The sequence below is a fragment of the Erigeron canadensis genome, chromosome 5, assembly GCF_010389155.1.
Source record: "Erigeron canadensis isolate Cc75 chromosome 5, C_canadensis_v1, whole genome shotgun sequence".
Lineage (NCBI taxonomy): Eukaryota > Viridiplantae > Streptophyta > Magnoliopsida > Asterales > Asteraceae > Erigeron > Erigeron canadensis.
In genome coordinates, this window is record NC_057765.1 from 37,888,128 (window position 1) to 37,909,153 (window position 21,026).

Sequence of the window (21,026 nt, forward strand, 5' to 3'; positions counted from 1 at the left end):
ATTATACATGACATTTTGTTACAATATAACTTTTTTTCGGTAAAATGTTACAATATAACTTCATCCATCACAAGTTATTAATGCCATAAACCCTTATCAGCTATGTTTCTTTACCCCTTAAATGCAAATGGGAATATAGCACAAGTAGGGTGTAATCGAGTCAAGCCTACATAAAACTACTCGTGATATACTCAGAACCGACTCGGATATAGTCAAGTCGAGTCGAGCTTGAGCTGCTCGAGTAGAATTTCAAGTACACCCAACTCAAAAAGTTCGTGAGCCTTATCGAGCCTAAACTATATAACAACTTTACCCTCAGATATTATATATTTATTTAGTTTTGTTAATGACTGCTCCAATAATCATAAAGTACACAATGACAGCCTCAAAATAATATACTGAATTACTGATGGATTATAATACTGGTATTCTACCTTTTTGCGCAGTGTTTAAAAAGATACGATTTGAACGATGATTTGCCACCCAACGCTGCCGTATCCGGAGGTAATCATCGAAATATTCTATGGTGTCTGCCAGATTTCACGGTGGCTGCTATCTCACGGTGTCAGTGTGTTTTCGGCTTTTCAAGATTTTGACAAGTTTTCCCCACAACAAATGTTAAATTCATTGATGGACCCTAATGTTTTGTGATTTTAGGTCCGGTATTTTATAATCTTGAACAAAAAATAGTGTTGCTAAACGATGTCTTAAAAACTTTCATTATTGTGTATTAAATAGTTATACACTTATCATAAAATTTTTGGGGTGGACTTTTTATATGGAAAAGTATAATCATTTTATGTACGTTAAGGGCTTCAGCTGCATTTTCCTAAAAAAAATAATTAGAAAGCCACTCCCAAATTTCTAAAAACTAGCTTGAATCGACTGTCCTGGAGTTCCGAAGGAGACCCCGGTATTTCAACCCATTTTATTTACAAAATTCAAACCGCCAGCTTTTATATCTTTCCAGTTAAATGGTCCGATTCAACTATATTTTTTTACTAGTATTTTATTACTTAGTCTTCAATAATATATTTTTGACCATATTATGTTTCTAAAAAACAACATAAACATATTCTATATATATGGTTCTAATATTAAGTACACATATTTAAAGATATAAAAAAAAGTTTGAAATAAATTTTTTAAGATATATACTAAAATGTAATGAAGCTAAAGAAACAGAGATGTAGTATATTTGTTTATTGGAGAATACCTATTTGTCTGCTTTATAGTTTAATAGTAACTAGACAAAGATTCTCTCAAGTTAGTAGTACCTGAGATGTAAATGTCGAAAAATCACACTCTCAATTAAAATAAAACTTTAAGATTTAATAATCATTTTTAATATTAACCCTTAAATCAAAGGTAAAAGTTTTTCCAACTTTATCTCTCAAAGTCTATAGTTGAGAACTTAAGGAGATTTTTAACCGTATTAACTTCCATATATCCCCACTGCTTTTCAACCGTTTTTCATTTTAATTAATTAATGGGGAAAAACATGGCCCTTGTGAAGGTTGTTTAAAGAACCACATTACAATTTAAAATGACTTATAGTATTTTATATATGTGGTACTTTCAAATCTCTTGCTCCTCGACTTTATGAGGGATTGAACTCTAGTCGTACCATTCGGTATTATCTAGCAAAAGAAGTCAGCAATGTGAAAGACTTGGGGCGGGTCATCAAGTTTAGTTGGAGCTCAAGAAAATCGCTTCACACCTATCGAAAAACTAGACTGACTCTCCGTCTCAATTTTTTCTAAAAATGGGTCACCAAACACATTATTAACATTGTAATGAAATGACTTATTCTATGCAACCAAACACAACCTTATAACTGATTTCTATTGAACATATGACACAATTTTTCCCTTGATAAAGTTGATTACATTTGATGAATACATTTTACACCCATACAAAATCTGCCTACAAATGACTTCCAAATTCATGGCTCGAAAGATGGAACTTTATGCGAATTCCCATAATGGAAAATTTTCCAGATGATTCTTTCAACATTGCCTCTATAAGGATCTTGTTCTCGCATTTTTAACAAATAAGCAATATTGTTTTCAACATCATATCTTATCTGGGAGTATAACTCTTGCAAATAATCTTCGTCATTCGACATCTTTTCCTTCCCTTTTGTTAATATAGGTTTCCCGAACATAAAGTAGAGTCGACCAGGTATCTTGGGCAAAAAGATGGGTAGATGAAACGGTTGGTTCGCGATCTCTCCACCCATTCCCTCTCTGTCATCACATAATATCCGGAAACAATGTACAGCAACAATAAGTTCTTCTATATAATATGCGTGTCACAAAACAAAATCTGAGCGACTGTTTTAACAAAAACTATAAGCCTTTTAAACCACAAGTGTGCATAAAACATTCAATGTGCATACCATATAGCATTTTTTGAGTAACTTGACAATAATTATAACTTCGTTGTAGACCGTAAGCATTGTGAAGTAAACTTACCTCAAATTTTTTTTCCCTTGATTTAATTCATTCACCTTCTGATCGAGAAAAGGAATTCTTTTCATGTCATTATAATCAATGATTAGCTGCCAACAAAGTAGATTATCAACACCAACACGTGAGTTTCAACATAGATCTGTTCTTACCAACTTATTTAACTTTGAAGATCAAGATATATTAAGTCTGTAAAGGATCTAGGTGTGTTCTTACTTCCGCTATGTCATCTTCCCCAACTCCACCAAATGGTATAATGGTGGCACCGAACTTCACTGCCATCCTTACAAATTCTTGTTTTTCAGGCCAAAACAACTTGCCAGCTTCCCCCTATTAACAATAAAAGAGATTAAAACATTTTAACAACAAAAAACACTCAGTGTCTCAAGAGAAGTTGTGTAATAGGAATGCTCTATTGTATGCAACTATGTTATATTTTATCGATCTACATTACAAGCCTACCCAACTTCATTTGAGACAACTAAAAAATAAGGACCTTCCATTTGATCCAAGGACCATCAATTATAGAAAACTTTAATTAAAAGAAAATAGCACCCACCCCCACCACCATGGCCCCTTATAATCATGGGCCCATTCCCAGAGGTTGTTCCTCAATCAAGGCACCCTGTCCCTTGCAGTGGCGGCATTGGTTGATTATACATATAAACCAACCTAGGAGATTAAATTTTAACTTTTCTATGGGTCGACCCATATTCCCAAAGTGGGTTGGGCTACAGGATAACCTATTGGATCTCGGTTTATAAGTGTTATCTACTGCAGCAGTCACCACCACAAGGAACGATAATATAATGGATTCATTATTTCATCCGTTGGGGAGTGGGGCTATGTAAATGGATCCAACAGATCGTGACAGACTGACAGACCTACTTCTTGACTCAAAAGATTGTTATATCTGCCAAGCATTCATAAGATCTGGTTAGTGACCAAGCAGTTGCGTTTTCAAGTGAAATATGAGCAGAAGTATACACCTTACGATGGAGACCTTCACGTATACCACCAGGGTAAAGTAACACATGCGACTTTTTTGCTAACAATCTGAAAAGGTTTCTTCCAGAAACTGGAGTTGAGCCAGCTATCTTTATAAGATCGGTGAAGGGAATTGCAAGAGATTCTAGTGCAGCATTACCCCGAAAAAGATCAGGGTGTGTTAAACCATGAAGCATGATCTTCTTTTCTCTTACAAACTCCGCGACCAGAGGACAAATATCAAATGCTAATAGCATGTGATTACCAACAATCAATACAGGTCCTTCATCTGGAATCCCTGCAAGACCTCTTACAACCTTTCCATCCTCCATTGTTGAAAACATTACTGCATCTATATAAAGGTTGTACCACCTACATTTCATCATTTTTTAGTATCACCCACAAAATAAGCAAAATAAGAAAATAATTAAATATTACCAAGTCTCTACCAGTGAGGTTTTGAGCTCTGTTATACTAACAGGGAAAAAGTCCTTAATAACATCATACTTCGAAAAACGACGGTATATCTCATTAGCTTTAATAAAATAAAGCACGTTAACTCCACTCTCCTACACTAACAAAATGAACCGAAATTATTGCTCAACTGTAGCTTCTTTATCATAACCTCTTTACCATTTATTAAACCAAAAGTAAATTGTTGTCACATTTTCACAAAACGATGCAAGTTAAAAGATCCCAGTACCAATAAGATTGTGTGCCCATTTCCTTCAAACACACGGACATTGCAGCGTTTTAACAATCTGGAAAGCCTCCATGCTTCATTTTTACTTGGCATGAGCTTGTCGTTACCACTGAAATGCAGATATATAAGCAATCTTAGATTCCACAAATGCTTATGAAATTTAAAATACTTAACTTGCCAACTAATGGCCATGTAAGTCATGAGAACTAAAGTATAGCAGAATCCAATGACGAAAGAGACCTAGCAAGAACTAAAACTTGGGCCCTAATAGCATGAAGACGAGAATTAGCGTAAGCAGCAGCGGATTCAACTAGCTTCAACCTCCATGTAAGAGTTTCTTTAGGATATATTTTGGCCACGACCTATCAGGAAAAATGGGGAAAAAAAGAGAAAGACATAAAAAGGCATCATAGAAGATGAGAATAACTAAATAAGCTTAACAATTACGTCAATGTTCACGGCTTAATCAATAAACTCTCATTAAATGCTTTGAACCATGCAACCACTGCACCTAAATCCTAGGCAGTTTTTGAGATTTGAGAAATGTTGACTAATTCAGTAAGTTGATTCACTACAACAAGATTCGATTTCTCAGGATACAGGAAACTTGTCATCTTTTAGTTCGTCTCAATTATGGGAGAGAGAGATTCTTTTAGTAGCAGAATTGTTTTTGGCACATGGTAATATTGATTCATACACATGTAATATAGCACCCCCGAATGTTATGATTCAAGAGCTAGAGATGGTTCTTACAGAAAGAAGTGGTAGGTATTTACTAAGATTTCCAGGCAATTGCCAAAGAAAAGCCGAAAGACTTATATCATAGATTTTGACCATCGCCATCTTTATGTAATTACCTGAAGACAAATGGATGAAATTATAATCAAGAAAAAATGCATAAAAGAAAAAGGTCCTAGTATTGCATATACATCTACCAGCAAGTAAATCAGATTTTGATATCTAATAAACACAAGATATTAAAAGGTAAGATTGTCTACATCCCACCTCTCCCATACCTTGCCCTTGACGGGATTGGTATCGTTCTTGTTTTTGTTACAACTTACAAGATATTAGGAGGAATGGAGGATATTTTCAACTTATGACTAAGGGGGTGCTTGGATATGCGTTATCAAAGCAAGTATTGTGACTAGAGAAATATAGAATAAGATAATCAGTTAATTTAAGAAAAGGATAATCACAATCACTTCTTGTGAGATACTAGTACTAATGATAGCAATTTTAAATCACAATAATCACTTTGCCGCTCAAAAAGAAAAAAGTAGCTACAAAAATCACCTTAAATGCATTTCCAAACACCCCAATATGGATTATGTTAAATTTTAGAGATAAGAACAAATATTAGAAGCATCGCTTTAATGACTATATTACCAATTCGGAAACATATACTATCCAACAAAAAACAGATCATGAGTTGATTCAAACAGTGCAATGACCTACCAAGAACTAAATCATTAAACAGTGGTTAATTAAGTAGTTACAACTATCCAACAAAAAACTGATCATGAGTTGATTCAAACAGTGCAATGACCTACCAAGAACTAAATCATTAAACAGTGGTTAATTAAGTAGTTACAACTATCCAACAAAAAACAGATCATGAGTTGATTCAAACAGTGCAATGACCTACCAAGAATAGGCTTAATGGCAGAAGTAAACATCCAATAGTGTTCATCAGGTAAAGCCCTCAGGAATGATGAAAAAGGGTGCATCATTGACCTATCAAAGGAAGTTGCTGAAACACAGTAGAAGACTAGAAGTTACTGTCTGACATACATAAAGTTGCTAAAGATAGTTGAATTAAACACAAATATAGCTATACAAATCAACATTAGCCACACATAATATAGAAGAAATTAGCAACAGCAAAAAAGGACGAACCTGGGTTAGCTAGGACAAGTATTAGGTCAATGTTAGGATTTCGAGCAGCGACTACAAGTGCCAACGTGCCTCCAAAAGACTCTCCGAGCAGATAAATTGGTTTATTTGGGGACAAAGTGTACTCGATCATCACAGTTTCTTCCACAATTTTAATCAAACCTTCACATAAATGAAGTTGTGTATAAACCTAATTAAAAAAAATAAAGGGTAATTGGATGGGAACACCCTGAACCCATGTACCATTTAGTACCCATTAATCCCCTAGCCAGGCTAGTGCCCAGGTGAATCTCAACCACTTAATAATCCCCTAATTATCTCAAGTTTGCCTCTGGCAAGACTCGAACCCAAGATACCCCTGGGAAGTGGCGGCTGGTGGCCACTAGCACATAAGATTATTCAGATATAGCTTGTAAGTGCCTGAACTATGGCAGATACATTTAATGCATTTAATTCTCCGATATAATAGACTATCCATGTTGCACAAGGCTGCAAATTTAATTGGCAGGTTGAAAAAGAGTACTAGCTCCTTACTTCTTTTTTTATGAACAGCAGGGTAATATATTAATACTAGCTCCTTAAACTATTAAGCCATATAAAAAAAATGTTCAGCAATATTAAAAATGTTCAGCATAAATGCAGAGAAGAGGATAATTACATACCTTCAAATGGTGTTCGGTCAGAAACAGGAATATGCAAACATTGAACATGAAAAGCCCTGCCATTAAAGTTAAAAGATATGATACTTGCACTTGAAGAGTTATCAATTTTGTCTAGCTCTTTAACATACTTACTTTAGGAAACATGTGCATCGAGTTTCTTGTTGTATATGTGCAGCATGCTAACTAAATTCTTAACATATAATTCCAGTTTTGCAGCTTAGAGCCTTTTGGTTTTTAGTTAATCCCCCTCTCATTTTTTGGGTAATGGAGGGCGGTACGGCTGGTAAAATTTCTTCCTTTCATTTTGTTTCAAATTTTCACACAACATTTACTTGATAACACTTTCTTCTACTCACCAATCTTTACCACATAATGAAATCTAATGATATTATGCTACAAAGTTGATATTTTTATTTGAAATTATTTACATGTTGAATGTTGACTTTCTAATTTATATTACAGTAATAACTTAAATTTATGCTTTAACTAATTTGGATTTGCTTTGACCAAATAAATTTGTATTACATAGTAGAAACTTAATTAGTACACTATATCTGATTAGAGTGTTATATATAAGGGTAATCTAAGTGTTAAATATACTAAGGTTCGTGTTGTAAAGACTTTAAATCTGGAGCCAGAACCTCAAATGCTCTATTGCATAAGTATAGATACATGAGATCGCAGTTTATTTAGCTACTTCGACAGAATTGGATAGGTTCTTAAAATACTATATCATAGACTTATAGTGATTTCACAAAATGATAACAGATCTTATCAAACAAATGAAACTCACTTTCCAAGAGATTTCTCGTGTACAACAAGGCCGGCTCCAGTCCCATCGACTCCTATAAAATAAAATAAAATATATATTTTAGGAACAATCGAATTGAACAAGTAAATATGAGCATATATACAGTTAATTTGCTACTCCAAGCAATTACCAGGTAGAAACAAAAGAATTGGTGAATCTTTTAAGGGTTGGCCACATGAAACAGAGCAAAACCACCTAGGTGGCCCTCCGTCACTCTTGATCAAATCCTTGGCAACTTCAAGGTAATCTTTCAGCGTTTGTGTCCCATATCCATCATCCCACAAATTTTCCAGCTCAATTTGATCAGAAAAATATTTTTCACTCGTTTTTCCTCTAATGTCATAAGAACCTGCATTCACACCCTTCCTGTCAATAGAAGAAGCACAACTGATTCTAACGGGAGATTCCCATGATTCTTTTCCCGAGTTCTCACCACCTACAGTACTCCTAAGAGGAACACGTTTACGAATCCTATGGTTGTCTTTTAAGGTAAAAAGGGGCGGTAATGGAACAGAACCGGAATTACTTGGAATTAAGGACATAATGAGTTACTTAGCTTTCACAAGCAAATTGGTTACATTAATAAATTAAATTGATAGACTTTCCTTGTACAATGCTTCAACGAATTATCGGAATGTCAAAATAAGTTATCATGCTAAGTGAACAACGATACAAAGAAAAAACGTGTACTCATCAAGAGAAGTTGCAAATAAAATGAAATATGTATGTATCATTTAATATGAATGACAAATAAAAATTCAAGAATCACGTACGTAAGTGGAAAGAGGTACTCGTAGTAATCCAAAACTAGAAATTTTGTTAAAAAGACATACATAAAAACATATCCAGATAATAAGATAAAAGATTTAGTGCTTGGAATAACAACATACTTTTGTATTATTTTTCCTTCCAAGTAATTAGGCCAGTTTCATGTCTAGTCGTTTGCGTCATTAAAAGATTTTGTTTTTGAAGAAAAAATGATGATGATTTCTAATTGAAATTTATAAAATTACATGTTACATTTGGACAAAAAACAAACAACTAACATAAGCAATTAAACATGTATTTTTACTTGATAATGCAACAAATTTGGTGTAACTTTTTATGCAACACTAAACTTTTAGACATTTTACACCAAATTTCAGTACATTATATTCTACTTAATATCAATTGAAGATGCCCTTAAAGATTTTGATAATGACACTGATAAAGATATTATACAGAAATATATACACTACCTTAATTTGCGTCAAGCTGTTCCGATGGAAACGTCGCCGCATCTCGGTAGCATCACCACGGTGGCGCATGATTTTCCTCCCAACGCCGCCGCATCTCGGTAGAATCATCACGGTGGCGCTCCTCCATCTGTTTTTTTAGTGGGTTGTTTTCTCCACGTTTTAGCTTTAACTCTCTAAGTTTAGTCCAATATGATATTTTGACAATTTTGGCCATAAGTATTTGATTTTCTTATGAAAATCTTCATTAAATATACGGTAAACGATGTTTTTTAGATTTAACGAGTAAAAGTCATTATATATAACGGAAAGGGCCTTTTCCAAGAACATGTAAACAGTCTCTTTTTGGGTAAGACTGTCTACATATTAACCTTCCTCATACACCATCAAAGACGGTATTAGAATCCCAAACCCGTGAAAGACGGCATTGGGAGTTATTTTTACATTTGACGGTATTATACAATATGCGGATCATTACGCATTAGTCATGCTATCGGAAGGTGAAAGTGATAGAGACACATACTTTGAAAAAGTGTACGGCACTTTTAATAAAATACAGTAAATACAGTAAAATACAAAGTTAAACTAATACCCTTCAAAAAAAAAAATTGATGTATATGGATGAAAACTAAAGTTTCATCATTCATGGCTCAAATGATGGAACATCGTATGTCCCATAACTTAGTTTCCAAACTAGTCTGTCAACAACATTTCTATAAGGATCCTCCTCTCGCTTCTTTAACAAATAATCCATATTATTTTCGACATCACTTCGTATCTTCATGTATAACTCTTGCAAGTAATCTTCGTCGTTCGACATATATTCCTTTCCTTTTGTTCGTATCGGCTTCCCAAACAGATAGTATACTCGCCCTGGCATCTTGGGCAAAAAGACGGGCATATGAAATTGTTGCTTTCCGATTTCTCCTTTCATCCCTTTCCTGTCAGTATATATATTTTCTCATAAGCAGTCTACAATGAATGGTAAAAATGAATGCCTAAAAAAACGATTCGAGCTGAGTAATTGTAAAACCACAAGAACTGTGCACGGATCATGCAAAGTGTGTGCATGTCATAGAGCTTCGTTAGGATAATTAGCATATGATAGCTCTTAATTAAGCTCATTAATTACAAGAAAAAAAAATTATTTAATAAGCATTTTGAAGCATACTCACCTCAAGTTTTTCCTCCCTTGATTATATGCACTCCATAACAGATTTGGGAGAGGGTTTCTTTTGATATCATTATAATCAAAGATTAGCTGGTAACAAAGTAGATTATTAACACTAATTAACAAGTGAGAATCAATTGTAATTAACTACTAGTTTATTCGACTTTTAAGATCGATCAAATTCAGTCAAATAAATAATCTGCCAAAGAGAGTGAGTGTGTTCTTACTTCAAACAAGTCATCTTCTCCGACTCCTCCATATGGTATAATGGTGGCTCCGCTCTTCACTGCCATTCTTACAAATTCTTGTTTATCGGGCCAAAACAACTTGCCCTTTTCACCCTGCTAACCACAAAGAAAACGGGTCACAATTTGCGAAGGACATTGTAAACACACATTATACAAGAATTGTATGTATATTATGCTACAAAAATGTATAGGCGACCTTGTTGAAATTGGGCTTTTAGGAACACCATGTTTTTTATGTTTTTTTCATAGCTCATAGCTCTCTATAAATTTGCAATCTGATTTGATCAACAAATTATCTGCACCTTCCGTCCCATTTTAAATGTTTTAATTAGTTTGACTTTTTGAGAGTCATTTTCTTTCATCTTTGACCATAAATATTTTTATTTTTGTTATGTAACACTTTAAATATTATATAAATTATGAAAGAATAGGCTTTAAATGTACTTTTCATTGTTATAGTTTTCATCAATTACTATATAATACAAACAAAAAATATTTATGGTCAAAGTTGAAAGAAAAAGACTTATAAAGTCAAACTAGGATACTTAACTGAGACAGAGGGAGTATTAATAACCTACTTATTAGCCACAACCCAAATTCTCATTGTTCAAAACCAACACACCTTAAGATGGAGAGCTTCCCGTATGCCACCAGGGTAAAGTAACATATGTGACTTTCTGTGTAACAATCTAAAGAGGTTTCTTGCAGAAACCGGAACTGAGCCTCCCAACTTCATTATATCGGTAATGGGAATCATAACATATTCATGTTCTGCATTAATATTAAAAATTTCTGGGTGGGTTAAAGCATGAAGCACGATTTTCTTTTCCCTCAAAAACTCCATGACAATAGGAAAAGCCTCAAATGACAGTAGCATGTGATTGCCAACGATTAACACAGGGCCTTCATCCGGAATCCCTGCAAGACCTCTCACGATCTTTCCATCCTCCATAGTCGAGAACATTGCAGCACCCATTGAAAGGCGGTACCACCTGCTTTCAATCAGTTCTTAATATCACCAACGGCAGTTTAATTTGGTTTCTAATATATTGTAACTATTACAAGCAAAAGTCAAAAAGGCGCACCAAAAACAGAATTATTAACTTACCAAGTGTCTACCGCTGAGTGATTGACCTCTTGGATACTACTTGGCAAAAAGTCCTTCAAGATATCATGCTTTGAAAAGCGGCGGTACATCCGGGTAGCTTTGATAACAGCCAACACGTCAACGCCACTCTCCTGCACCAGCAAAACGAAGATGACATTATCTAGCTGATCAATTTATTATTGACTCTTAATCATAGGCTTTACAAGGTCTTCTGTATTTGTTAAAAGACAAAGAAAACAATCAGCATTTTACATGCCAACTAAGTTATAAGATGTCAATACCAATAGGATGGTGTGCCCGTTTTCCTTAAACACACGTACGGTGCAGTTTTTTAACGATCTTGAAAGCCTGTGGGCTTCGTCTTTACTTGGCATCAGCTGATCTTTGCCACTGAAATGAAAAAATCTTGGCAAGATTAGATTCCATGAGGACACCAAATACTTGATTTGTGAGCTAAAATACTATGTGTATCATGAAAAGAGGAAAGAAACCTAGCAAGCACAAGTACTTGAGCTGTAATAACATGAAGACGAGAATTAGCATAAGCAGCTGCTGCTTTAGTTAGCTTCAACCTCCATTGAAAAGTGTCTTTGGGTAATATTTCGGCAATCACCTATTATCAGGAAAAACTAAAACAATGACAACACATTATAGGAACTGACCTTAGCATATACACAGCAACTAAATCAAGTCTCATATCGCTAACAAACTTACAGAAAGATGAGGCACTTCATTTTTGATATTGTCGGGCAATCTCCAAAGGGAGTGCAAATAATTCCCATCATTATTTTTAACCATTGCGCTCTTCACATAATCACCTGAGAGATGAATGTTATTGATATTGATGAGGTATAAAGGAGAATTGTATCGAGTTATTAATAATAATATGTTGTACATCTATCATGAACGTATATATAGATACAAAACTTTAATTTGATCAAAACACGCCATAGGCCCATCGTACTACGTAGGCCAACCCTCCCCCCCCCCAAAAAAAAAAAATATAAAAAATAAAAAACCCGGAGGGAGGTCTAACCTTAAATTTTCAAGAAGTTATTGAATTACCCATATGAGTTCACATGGTGCATTTACCATTTATTTATCAATATTTAACCTCTTTGTCTGAACTTGCCTAGAAAGTATAAGATTTTTCTGTATGATTAGTCAGAAAGGTTTCAAATGGTTGTCAAACTTGCTAGGCGATACTCAAGTGGTCGGCTACTTTAACTTGTAACGGGTAACTGGCCTGGGCAAAAAGTACTTTGACTGGAATCTTATGCATAAAATCAGAACTATATGTATGACATTGTTCATAAATGTTAAGTTATATCGAATCAAACAATAATGTACCAACTAAAGGGCCAACAATGTAAGGAAACATCCAATGATATTCCTCGGGCAGAGCACCCACAAGAGGCAACAATAAAGGGTGCAGCATTGACTTTTCATAGGCAGTTCCTGAAATGGATAAAATATCAATTAGTAGTGTGGCATACATATGGTTCCAAAACAATGTCATATGCATACAGGCATGTTTGTGTGTGCGTGCACAAATATGACACTATGATAGTGCCTAGGAAAATAGAACTTTTGAAAAGCATGAAAAAGGGTTACCTGGATTTGCTAGTATGAGTATCAAGTCAACTGCAGGGATACGAGTAGCGACTGCAAGTGCCAACGCTCCTCCAAAAGAATCTCCAAGCAGATAAATTGGCTTATTTGGATGCAAAGTGTGCTCAGTCAACACAGTTTCTTCCACGATTTGCATCAAACCTTCATGCATGATCAAGTAGTTCATGAGATTAGTTTACACCACAATCGCTAAGCAAGTATCATCTAGAAGATAATCCATATAATAACTTTGAAAATGTCAATTTATACCAAATACAATGGTATGCATTTGATTCTAATATAAGTGAATAATTCTCCAATAAAAGGGTCTAATCTAACATTTGTTACGAAGTTAGCAAAGGATTAAGATCCCCTCAAGTTCCTCTGAGGGAACTAATTCCATGATGTTTCAAGCACTATAAGAAAGAATTCAGCATATACACATGAGAAGAGGATGATAACCTTCCAAAGTTGATCGATCCGAGACAGGAATATGCAAGCATTGAACATGAAAAACCCTGTGATTCAAATTTTTTTTAAAAATCATTCTAAGATCACAGCATTTAAAGAGAAATAATCAGACCTTTCACATTTTGGCTTAGTTAACAGAAATCTTTCAAGATGCAGTTTGCTTATATCCTTGTTGATATAATGGTTTTATGTTTTCATACAGGATAGTTGCTCTCCATCGATTTAACTCATTTATGTATAAAAACAGTAAAAGATGTTATATATCAACTCACTTTCCAAGAGCTTTCGTATGCACAGAAAGACCCGATCCAAGCCCATCGACTCCTAAAAAAAGTATCATGTCCAATAGAGTCAAAGAAATGATTTTTTTACAAGCCTTAGACATTCAAATATAAGCATTAGACAGTAAACTGCATACACCGATGGTAAATACAAAACACCGATTACTAGGTAATATGCATACATATTTTTAAACTTTCGCAGGTATATGTTGAAACCAAAAGGCAAAATACGAATTACCAGGTAAATACAAAAGAAGTGGTGAATCTTTTATAGGTTTGCCACATGCGACAGGGCAAAACCACCTTGGTGGCCCTCCGTCGCTTTTGATCAAATCCTTTCCTATTTCGTAGCAGTCCTTGATGGTTTGAGTCCCATAACCATCATCCCATAAATTTCCCAACTCTTGAGGAACATTTTGCCCACTCTTTTCACCACCGTCATCATAAGAAGTTAGCTCACTAGTGGTAACAGAAGAAGCTCCACCGATGCTGACTGATTCCTGTGATGCTGTTACAGAATCACTATGTACACTCCTGACAAGAACATGTGAATTGAACCGACGGTATTGGTTTAGAGTAAAAATGGGTGATGATACAACAATGGAATTGCTCAGATTCAATGCCATAATAAATCAAATGAATCTTAATGTCTGTGCAAAACTATGCATTTTAAATTCCCTAACAAGAAACCCGAAAATGGTACTGTACATGTTACGTATGTAACTGAGTTTGAAAACAGAATGAAATATGGGTTTCATGTGTCATTCAATATGAATGATAGTGATCATAATAATAATATCACATATGCAGGCCACGAAAAGTACCCATAAGAATCCAAAACCGGAGAATTACTAACATACTCCAAAATCGAACGTAAGATATTGTATATAAGCAAATAATAGCATCAAGAAGGAAAAGATAATGTAACTTAATTTTTATTTGACAAACAAGCCATATTGTTGTCGACATTACATCCTATTTGTAGGTATACAACAACAACCACAATACCCAATTCCTGCATAAGCGGATATATATGGGCTAGGTGGGATGTAGGCAGTCTTACCTATACTTAGAGGTACAAAGCTTCCAAAAGGACCTCCGGCCAAACTAGCAAGGACATGTGAGTGTAAGAGTTAAGTAATTATACGTGTTGGCCGCATATCACACGGTTACATTCATAATATAGTAGAAATTACAGGATACATACCATATAAGAGCCCATTTGGACTTACTCTTGTATTAAACAACAACATAACGCATAATAAAAATAACCACATGTATAAAACAAAGCATGCGAAATAAGAATGGTATTTTCGTTAATTTCCTTTTGATCTTATGGACTTCCAAACATATAGTAGAGTCGACCTGGTTAGCTTTTTGGCAAACAAACGGTTTATTGCAATATACATTAACTGAAAAAATAGTACAAATTATACATCTCAAAGTTTCTATAACTTGTATTTAACTACTCGTACTACAACCATAACAGGACAGAGAAAAATTTACACATAAAACAACAAAAAAAACTTTTGATATTTAACTCCAGACCTCAAATTATGTCGAAATTTGCAGTTAGACCCTCAAAATTTGAACGGGTCGAACCCCCTGCCCCTCTTGTGTAGTTAAACTTTTTAGATGACCTGTTTCTAAACAAAAAAAAAAAGTCAAACTATTTCGACAATCCGAACCATTATCAACCTAGGGGTCAAACTTTTGACCTTTAACAGAAGTGCAACTTTTAAAACTTAAACATTATTTGGGTTACCTTTGACAAAAGATGAAACAATGAATGAATAAATATAATATAAATTATTATTTCTGACAAGAATTTATTTACATTATTTGAGAAAATATTTAAATACTAATCCACTATCTAAATTTTTTTTTCCGAACATTCAGTCGGTATGAGACATCAGAGAAACCTCACCGTATAATGATGAAGCCTTGTACGTACCCTAGACAACGAGATGTTGACCATGAGCCGTTACAAGTATTCAGAGGAAAAAACTCCAAGACTTAACAACCCGATTCAGCCGACTCCACTATCTAAACTAACTTGGAGGTTTTAATACATATTAAATACACTTTTGTTGACTTTCAACCGACTCTGCCCATTTCCTTGCTAGAAAAATAAATTAAATAAAGCCCGTTTGACCCGTTAGAGACGAGAAGTCTTATTCACGGGAAATGATATTCGTACCACTATAGCTGACAGTACAAGCCGTTAATGCACAGTTGTGGTATATCAATCAAAATAAATGGTACAAATATCACTTCCCCTTATTCACCCTTGTCTTAAAGCATGCTGACCGTATTCAAGATTTATTTTTCACCTTCCCAAATGACTATGTTAATTTTTTTTACTACTGTAATAAGTATTGATGATTGATTAAAGATGAATTAGATTGAATGTTCGAAATACACAAGACATACTATTATCATTGTTTATGTAATATACATTTTTACGACTCAAACTTACACCCGTATAAAATGTGATGCATATGGAAGATGAATCTATGCTAATGGGTCGAACGATGGAATATCATATCCGTAGATCTTTAGCCACAAGAACCTCTCAACCAAACCTCTACAAGGATCCTCCTCTCGTTTCTTTAACAAATAAGCCATATTATTTTCAACATCGCATTTTATCTGTTGATATAACTCTTGTAGATACTTTTCGTCATTTAACATATATGCCTTTCCTTTTGTCTTTATCGGCTTCCCAAACATATAGTACAGTCGACCAGGTAGCTTTGGCAAAAAGATAGGAAAATTAAGGTTTTGTTGCTTACCAATCTCTCCATCCATATCCTTCCTGCCATCCAAGAATATGATAGATAAAAAAATATATGAGCAAAAATATATATACTCTATCTTATCTGCATTACATTTGATCATAATAACTCTTTTTTTAGTAATGGTATAAATTCTTGAATAAGAGAAGGTTGTCTGAACTAAAGGTACACTTCAGTTTTGACATGTTTGACTTTTTCTTTTTAAGCTAAAAGAAATGGGTGGGATTCGTTCCCCAACGTGACTAGTCAAGTTAGGAAAATCTTAACTTAACCCCTCAAGTTAGAAATAATTTGAGGGGATCTCTACCCAAAAGGAATTATTTGACCCGTTTCAATAAATTATGGTAAATGATATGACGAATGATATGTTTATCATTTTCAGTAAATAAAAGAATTGATAAAGATAGCCCCGTTGGTCATGTTTAATTTGTTAGGACATGTATAAACGTATTGTAAGATTTACGACTTGCATATAAAACAAATGCCCCAAACACCATTTGAGGATTTGGGTAAGTGTAACAAAAACAAAATTTTACCTCACATTTGTTTTCCCTTGATGCATTTTAGTCACCAAATGATTAACAAAAGGGATTCTCTTCATTTCATCATGATCAAAGATAAGCTGAAAATAAATTAGATCGACAAAAACTAGCAAAATAAGTTATATGGAAAATCAAATCAAAAACTAGTTTGTTTGAACTTAAAGATCAAGAAAATATGTAAGTAAAATGAGTGTGTTCTTACTTCTGCTATGTCATCTTGCCCCACAACTCCAAATGGTACAATGGTTGCCCCTAACATCACTGCCATTCTTACAAATTCTTGTTTATCGGGCCAAAATAACTTGTAAGTTTCACCCTGCTAAAGAAAAACAGGGTCATTACAGAAATTTAACTAGGAAGTACTAAAAGTAACTGACCTTGCGATGGAAAGCCTCCCGAGCACCACCAGGGTAAAATAAAGCGAATGACTTTGTTGTTGATAGTTTTGTAAGGTTTCTTGCAGAAGCTGGAATTGCACCAAATAGCTTCAATATATCGGTACTTGGTATCATATAATGTTCATCTTTAACAACATTGAATGCGAAAGTTTCTGGGTGGGTTAAGACATGAAGCACAACTTTCTTTTCTCGCAAAAACTCTAAGACAAAAGGTAAAGTTTCAAAACCCCATAGCATGTGATTACCAACTAGTAATACAGGGCCTTCATCTGGGATCCCACTAAGACCTCTCACTATCTCCCCATCCTCCATCGTTGAGAACATTGTTGCACCCATTACAAGGCGGTACCACCTGCATTGCATAATATATATATTTTTTTTGTAATGTTTGGTAGTCTGGAAAGAAAGAAAGAAAGAAAGAAAATTGATACCAAGTCTCCATTGGTGATTGTTTGAACTCTGTAATATTAGGAGGCAAAAAGTCATTGAGGATATCATGTCTTGAAGTACGGCGATACATATGAGTGGTTTTAATAGTAGACAACACGTTAACACCACTCTCCTGCGCCAACAAAAAGGGAATGATCTTATCGCTTTATTCTGCCATAACCTCTTTATTATTTGACAATACCATTAGGATTGAGTGCCCGTTTTCGTCAAACACACGTATGGTGCAGTTCTTCAATAATCTCGAAAGTCTCTGGGCCTCACTTTTACTTGGTACAAGCCAATCCTTGCCACTGGAATATAGAAAAACTTAGAAAATAAGATTCTATATAGAGGAATTAGAAATGAATACAGACATACTTAATTTGTAAGCTAATAGACCACGTAGAGATATAACTATGTAACTATAAGTAAACTATATATGATATGCGTTAGCTAGCCAAAGAAGAAAGAAACCTAGCCAGCACAAGTACTTGAGCTGTAACTGCATGGAGCCGAGAATTAGCATACGCAGCAGCTGATTTAACTAAAGCCGTCCTCCATTTGAGGGTGTCATCTGGTAATATTTCTGCTAAGAGCTGTCATGCAAAAAAATATATAAAAATGTCAAGTATATTCAAGGGTGGGGTAGTTAATTTGCGTATCTATCTGAAGAATTATATGTTCCTATCAGGGCCAGTCCTTGGTTTTCGGATACCCTGGGCTCCTATCGGGTCCGGTCCTTGGTTTTCAGATATCCTGGATAGTGGAAACTATGCCCCTGTAAAGTGTAAAGGCTAACAACAGTCTTGCGAAAATAACTTGAATGCCCAAAAAAATCTCAAAGATATACCACTTAGACCAATTATTTTTGGATTTTCGATAATCAATGATAGAAAAGAACTAAACACTTGTAACTACATAGCATAAAGAAAGTAACAATGAATTGCAGACGGTACGTTCTTACAAAATGAATTGGTACATCTGCCAAGAGTTTGGCAATTAACTGAAGATTATATGTCCAAGGATCTACATCATCCATTTCTACCATTTCCATTCTAAAATAATTACCTGAAAACCAAATGATAGAAGTTTAATAAAAAACCGACGGCCTGTTAAAGGGATGTAAACCAAACAGAAAACCAACCAAACTCAAGAAGATGTACACCCAATTTGAGGTTAACTGATATGAGGTTTGGTTACGCAGATAAAAATGTTTAAGGAAAAAAGGGATATGAGTTAACCCAAATAGTAACCTACCCAGAAAGCAGCTCATAACAATACGAAAGATAACATAATATTCATCAGGCAAAGCTCTCACTAGCCCATGTACAGGGTGCATGTACTGTGACCTCTCATAGGAAGTCCCTGAAAGTTGAAAAAAATACCAGTTTGTAACGATAGGCCAACTGAATGAAACATACAAATATGAAACTGAAACTTTCAAAGATGTGTAAATGATAAAATAAAAGAAGTTACCAGAGGAAGAAAAGAGGTTGACCTGGGTTGGCTAGTATGAGTACTAAGTCAATAGTAGGATTACGAGCAGCCACTGCGAGTGCTAAGGCTCCACCAAAAGAATCTCCAAGCAAATAGATTGGCCTATTAGGGGACAAAGTGTGCTCAATCATGATGGTTTCTTCTACAATCCGAATCAAACCTTCATACAAATCAGCTTGCATGTGAAACTACTTTACACCGTAATCTGCTTAGAGTATCAAATACAGCTAGTAGATGGACAAAATCATTGAAGTTTTACATGATGTAAATTCAAGAGAAGACGATAACCTTCCAATGGTGTTCGATCCCAAGATGGAATATGAAAGCATTGAACATGAAAAACTCTGCAGTTGAAGTTCAAAAAGGATCATTGTAAACTGATGCATATATATAGAAACGGGTTAAAGTCAGGGGAATGTGCTGTAATGTAGTTTTCAAAATATTCGTTTTTAATCATTCTATGCGAAATCAAGTGCAACTCACTTTCCTAGAGCTTTCTCATGTACGGCAAGGCCAGCTCCAGTCCCATCGAATCCTATATCACACCCAATAAGAACATAACAAAACATCTCCTATAAACATTAAACATCTCCAAGAGATTAAACACCGATTACCAGGTAAATACAAAAGAGGCGGTGAATCCTTTACAGGTATGCCACACATTACAGGGCAAAACCATCTAGGTGGCCCTCCGTCACTGTTATTAACAAAATTCATAGATACTTTAGTGTAATCCTTCATTGTCTGAGTCCCATAACCATCATCCCATAACGGTTCCAACCCTTTTGGAACGCTTTGAATATTTTCCTTTTTCCCAACGTTGTTATAAGAAGCTACAACACTATCTTTCCTGCTAGTAGAACCAACTTTGACTTTAACTAGCTCGGAAGGTACTATTACCGAATTGTCAGCAGAACCTGCACATCTAACAAGAATACGTGAAAATAGCCTACTCTTTTCGTTAAGAGCCGAAAGGGGCGATAATGAAATTATTGAACTGCCCACAGTTAAGGCCATTACTTGGTCCAACAATCAAAATCCAGATTTTCCTCTATGATTTAAATAACTTTTAGGGAAATTATTTTGAAACGTCTATATATCATAACTTAACAAGTCATTCACACAAGAAAAAGCCGAAAAAGAGAATGAAAATTAGTATAACAAACGTGTTGAACTGAGGTTTTGAAACAAAATGATGAAATGTGGGTTTCATGTAGTGTATCATTTGATATGAATGACACAACATTACCTTGTTTGAACTTCTATATATATTGTTTAAAAAATGATTTTATTTAAACAAAAACTCATATTTGTATAAGAACTTGTGCAAATTTCTATAAGTTGAACTAAACTTGTAATATCGTTAGATCTTCTTATAACAAAAATTGATAGATTAACAAATTTAACAATTAAAAAATTTGTATGTAAAACTTTTTCTATATATTCATTTTTTTTCCATTAAATATACGACATTTTCGGTCAACCAAGTACACGTTAATAGTCACAACAATAATAATAACAATTCAAAGTTGAATCATACTAGTGGTAAATCATCATTGTCATATCAAAACATCATTCGGTCAACAAGTAATGAAAGTTGGTAAGCTAAATCATCACTGTCATATTATTATTATTATTATTATTATTATTATTATTATTATACGAAAATAAGGTATATATAGTATATTTGGAGGTAAATTCAATGTA

The 21,026-nt window shown here is 34.5% G+C and overlaps 3 protein-coding genes across 3 annotated transcripts; all 3 read right to left on the bottom strand.

Moving 5' to 3' along the window:
• Positions 1 to 1,814: 1,814 nt before the first annotated feature.
• Positions 1,815 to 8,072, bottom strand: LOC122599958 (acyltransferase-like protein At1g54570, chloroplastic). Its single transcript, XM_043772580.1, has 13 exons — positions 7,661 to 8,072; positions 7,513 to 7,564; positions 6,720 to 6,775; positions 6,061 to 6,219; positions 5,810 to 5,914; positions 4,915 to 5,018; positions 4,402 to 4,523; positions 4,162 to 4,270; positions 3,897 to 4,027; positions 3,461 to 3,830; positions 2,688 to 2,801; positions 2,478 to 2,563; positions 1,815 to 2,249 (listed from the first exon to the last, which is right to left on the bottom strand). Exons 1-13 carry the CDS (start codon positions 8,070 to 8,072, stop codon positions 1,946 to 1,948), a joined length of 2,124 nt encoding a protein of 707 aa, XP_043628515.1. The 3' UTR covers positions 1,815 to 1,945.
• A 1,335-nt stretch (positions 8,073 to 9,407) lies between these two features.
• Positions 9,408 to 14,281, bottom strand: LOC122602263 (acyltransferase-like protein At1g54570, chloroplastic). Its single transcript, XM_043774971.1, has 13 exons — positions 13,894 to 14,281; positions 13,647 to 13,698; positions 13,366 to 13,421; positions 12,907 to 13,065; positions 12,643 to 12,750; positions 12,007 to 12,110; positions 11,784 to 11,905; positions 11,574 to 11,682; positions 11,293 to 11,423; positions 10,807 to 11,176; positions 10,164 to 10,277; positions 9,941 to 10,026; positions 9,408 to 9,706 (listed from the first exon to the last, which is right to left on the bottom strand). Exons 1-13 carry the CDS (start codon positions 14,279 to 14,281, stop codon positions 9,409 to 9,411), a joined length of 2,097 nt encoding a protein of 698 aa, XP_043630906.1. The 3' UTR covers position 9,408.
• A 1,844-nt stretch (positions 14,282 to 16,125) lies between these two features.
• LOC122601741 (acyltransferase-like protein At1g54570, chloroplastic) lies at positions 16,126 to 20,336 on the bottom strand. Its single transcript, XM_043774481.1, has 13 exons — positions 19,934 to 20,336; positions 19,803 to 19,854; positions 19,608 to 19,663; positions 19,321 to 19,479; positions 19,080 to 19,187; positions 18,787 to 18,890; positions 18,297 to 18,418; positions 18,025 to 18,133; positions 17,825 to 17,955; positions 17,373 to 17,745; positions 17,198 to 17,311; positions 16,990 to 17,075; positions 16,126 to 16,473 (listed from the first exon to the last, which is right to left on the bottom strand). Exons 1-13 carry the CDS (start codon positions 20,334 to 20,336, stop codon positions 16,170 to 16,172), a joined length of 2,121 nt encoding a protein of 706 aa, XP_043630416.1. The 3' UTR covers positions 16,126 to 16,169.
• Between the last annotated feature and the right edge of the window lie 690 nt (positions 20,337 to 21,026).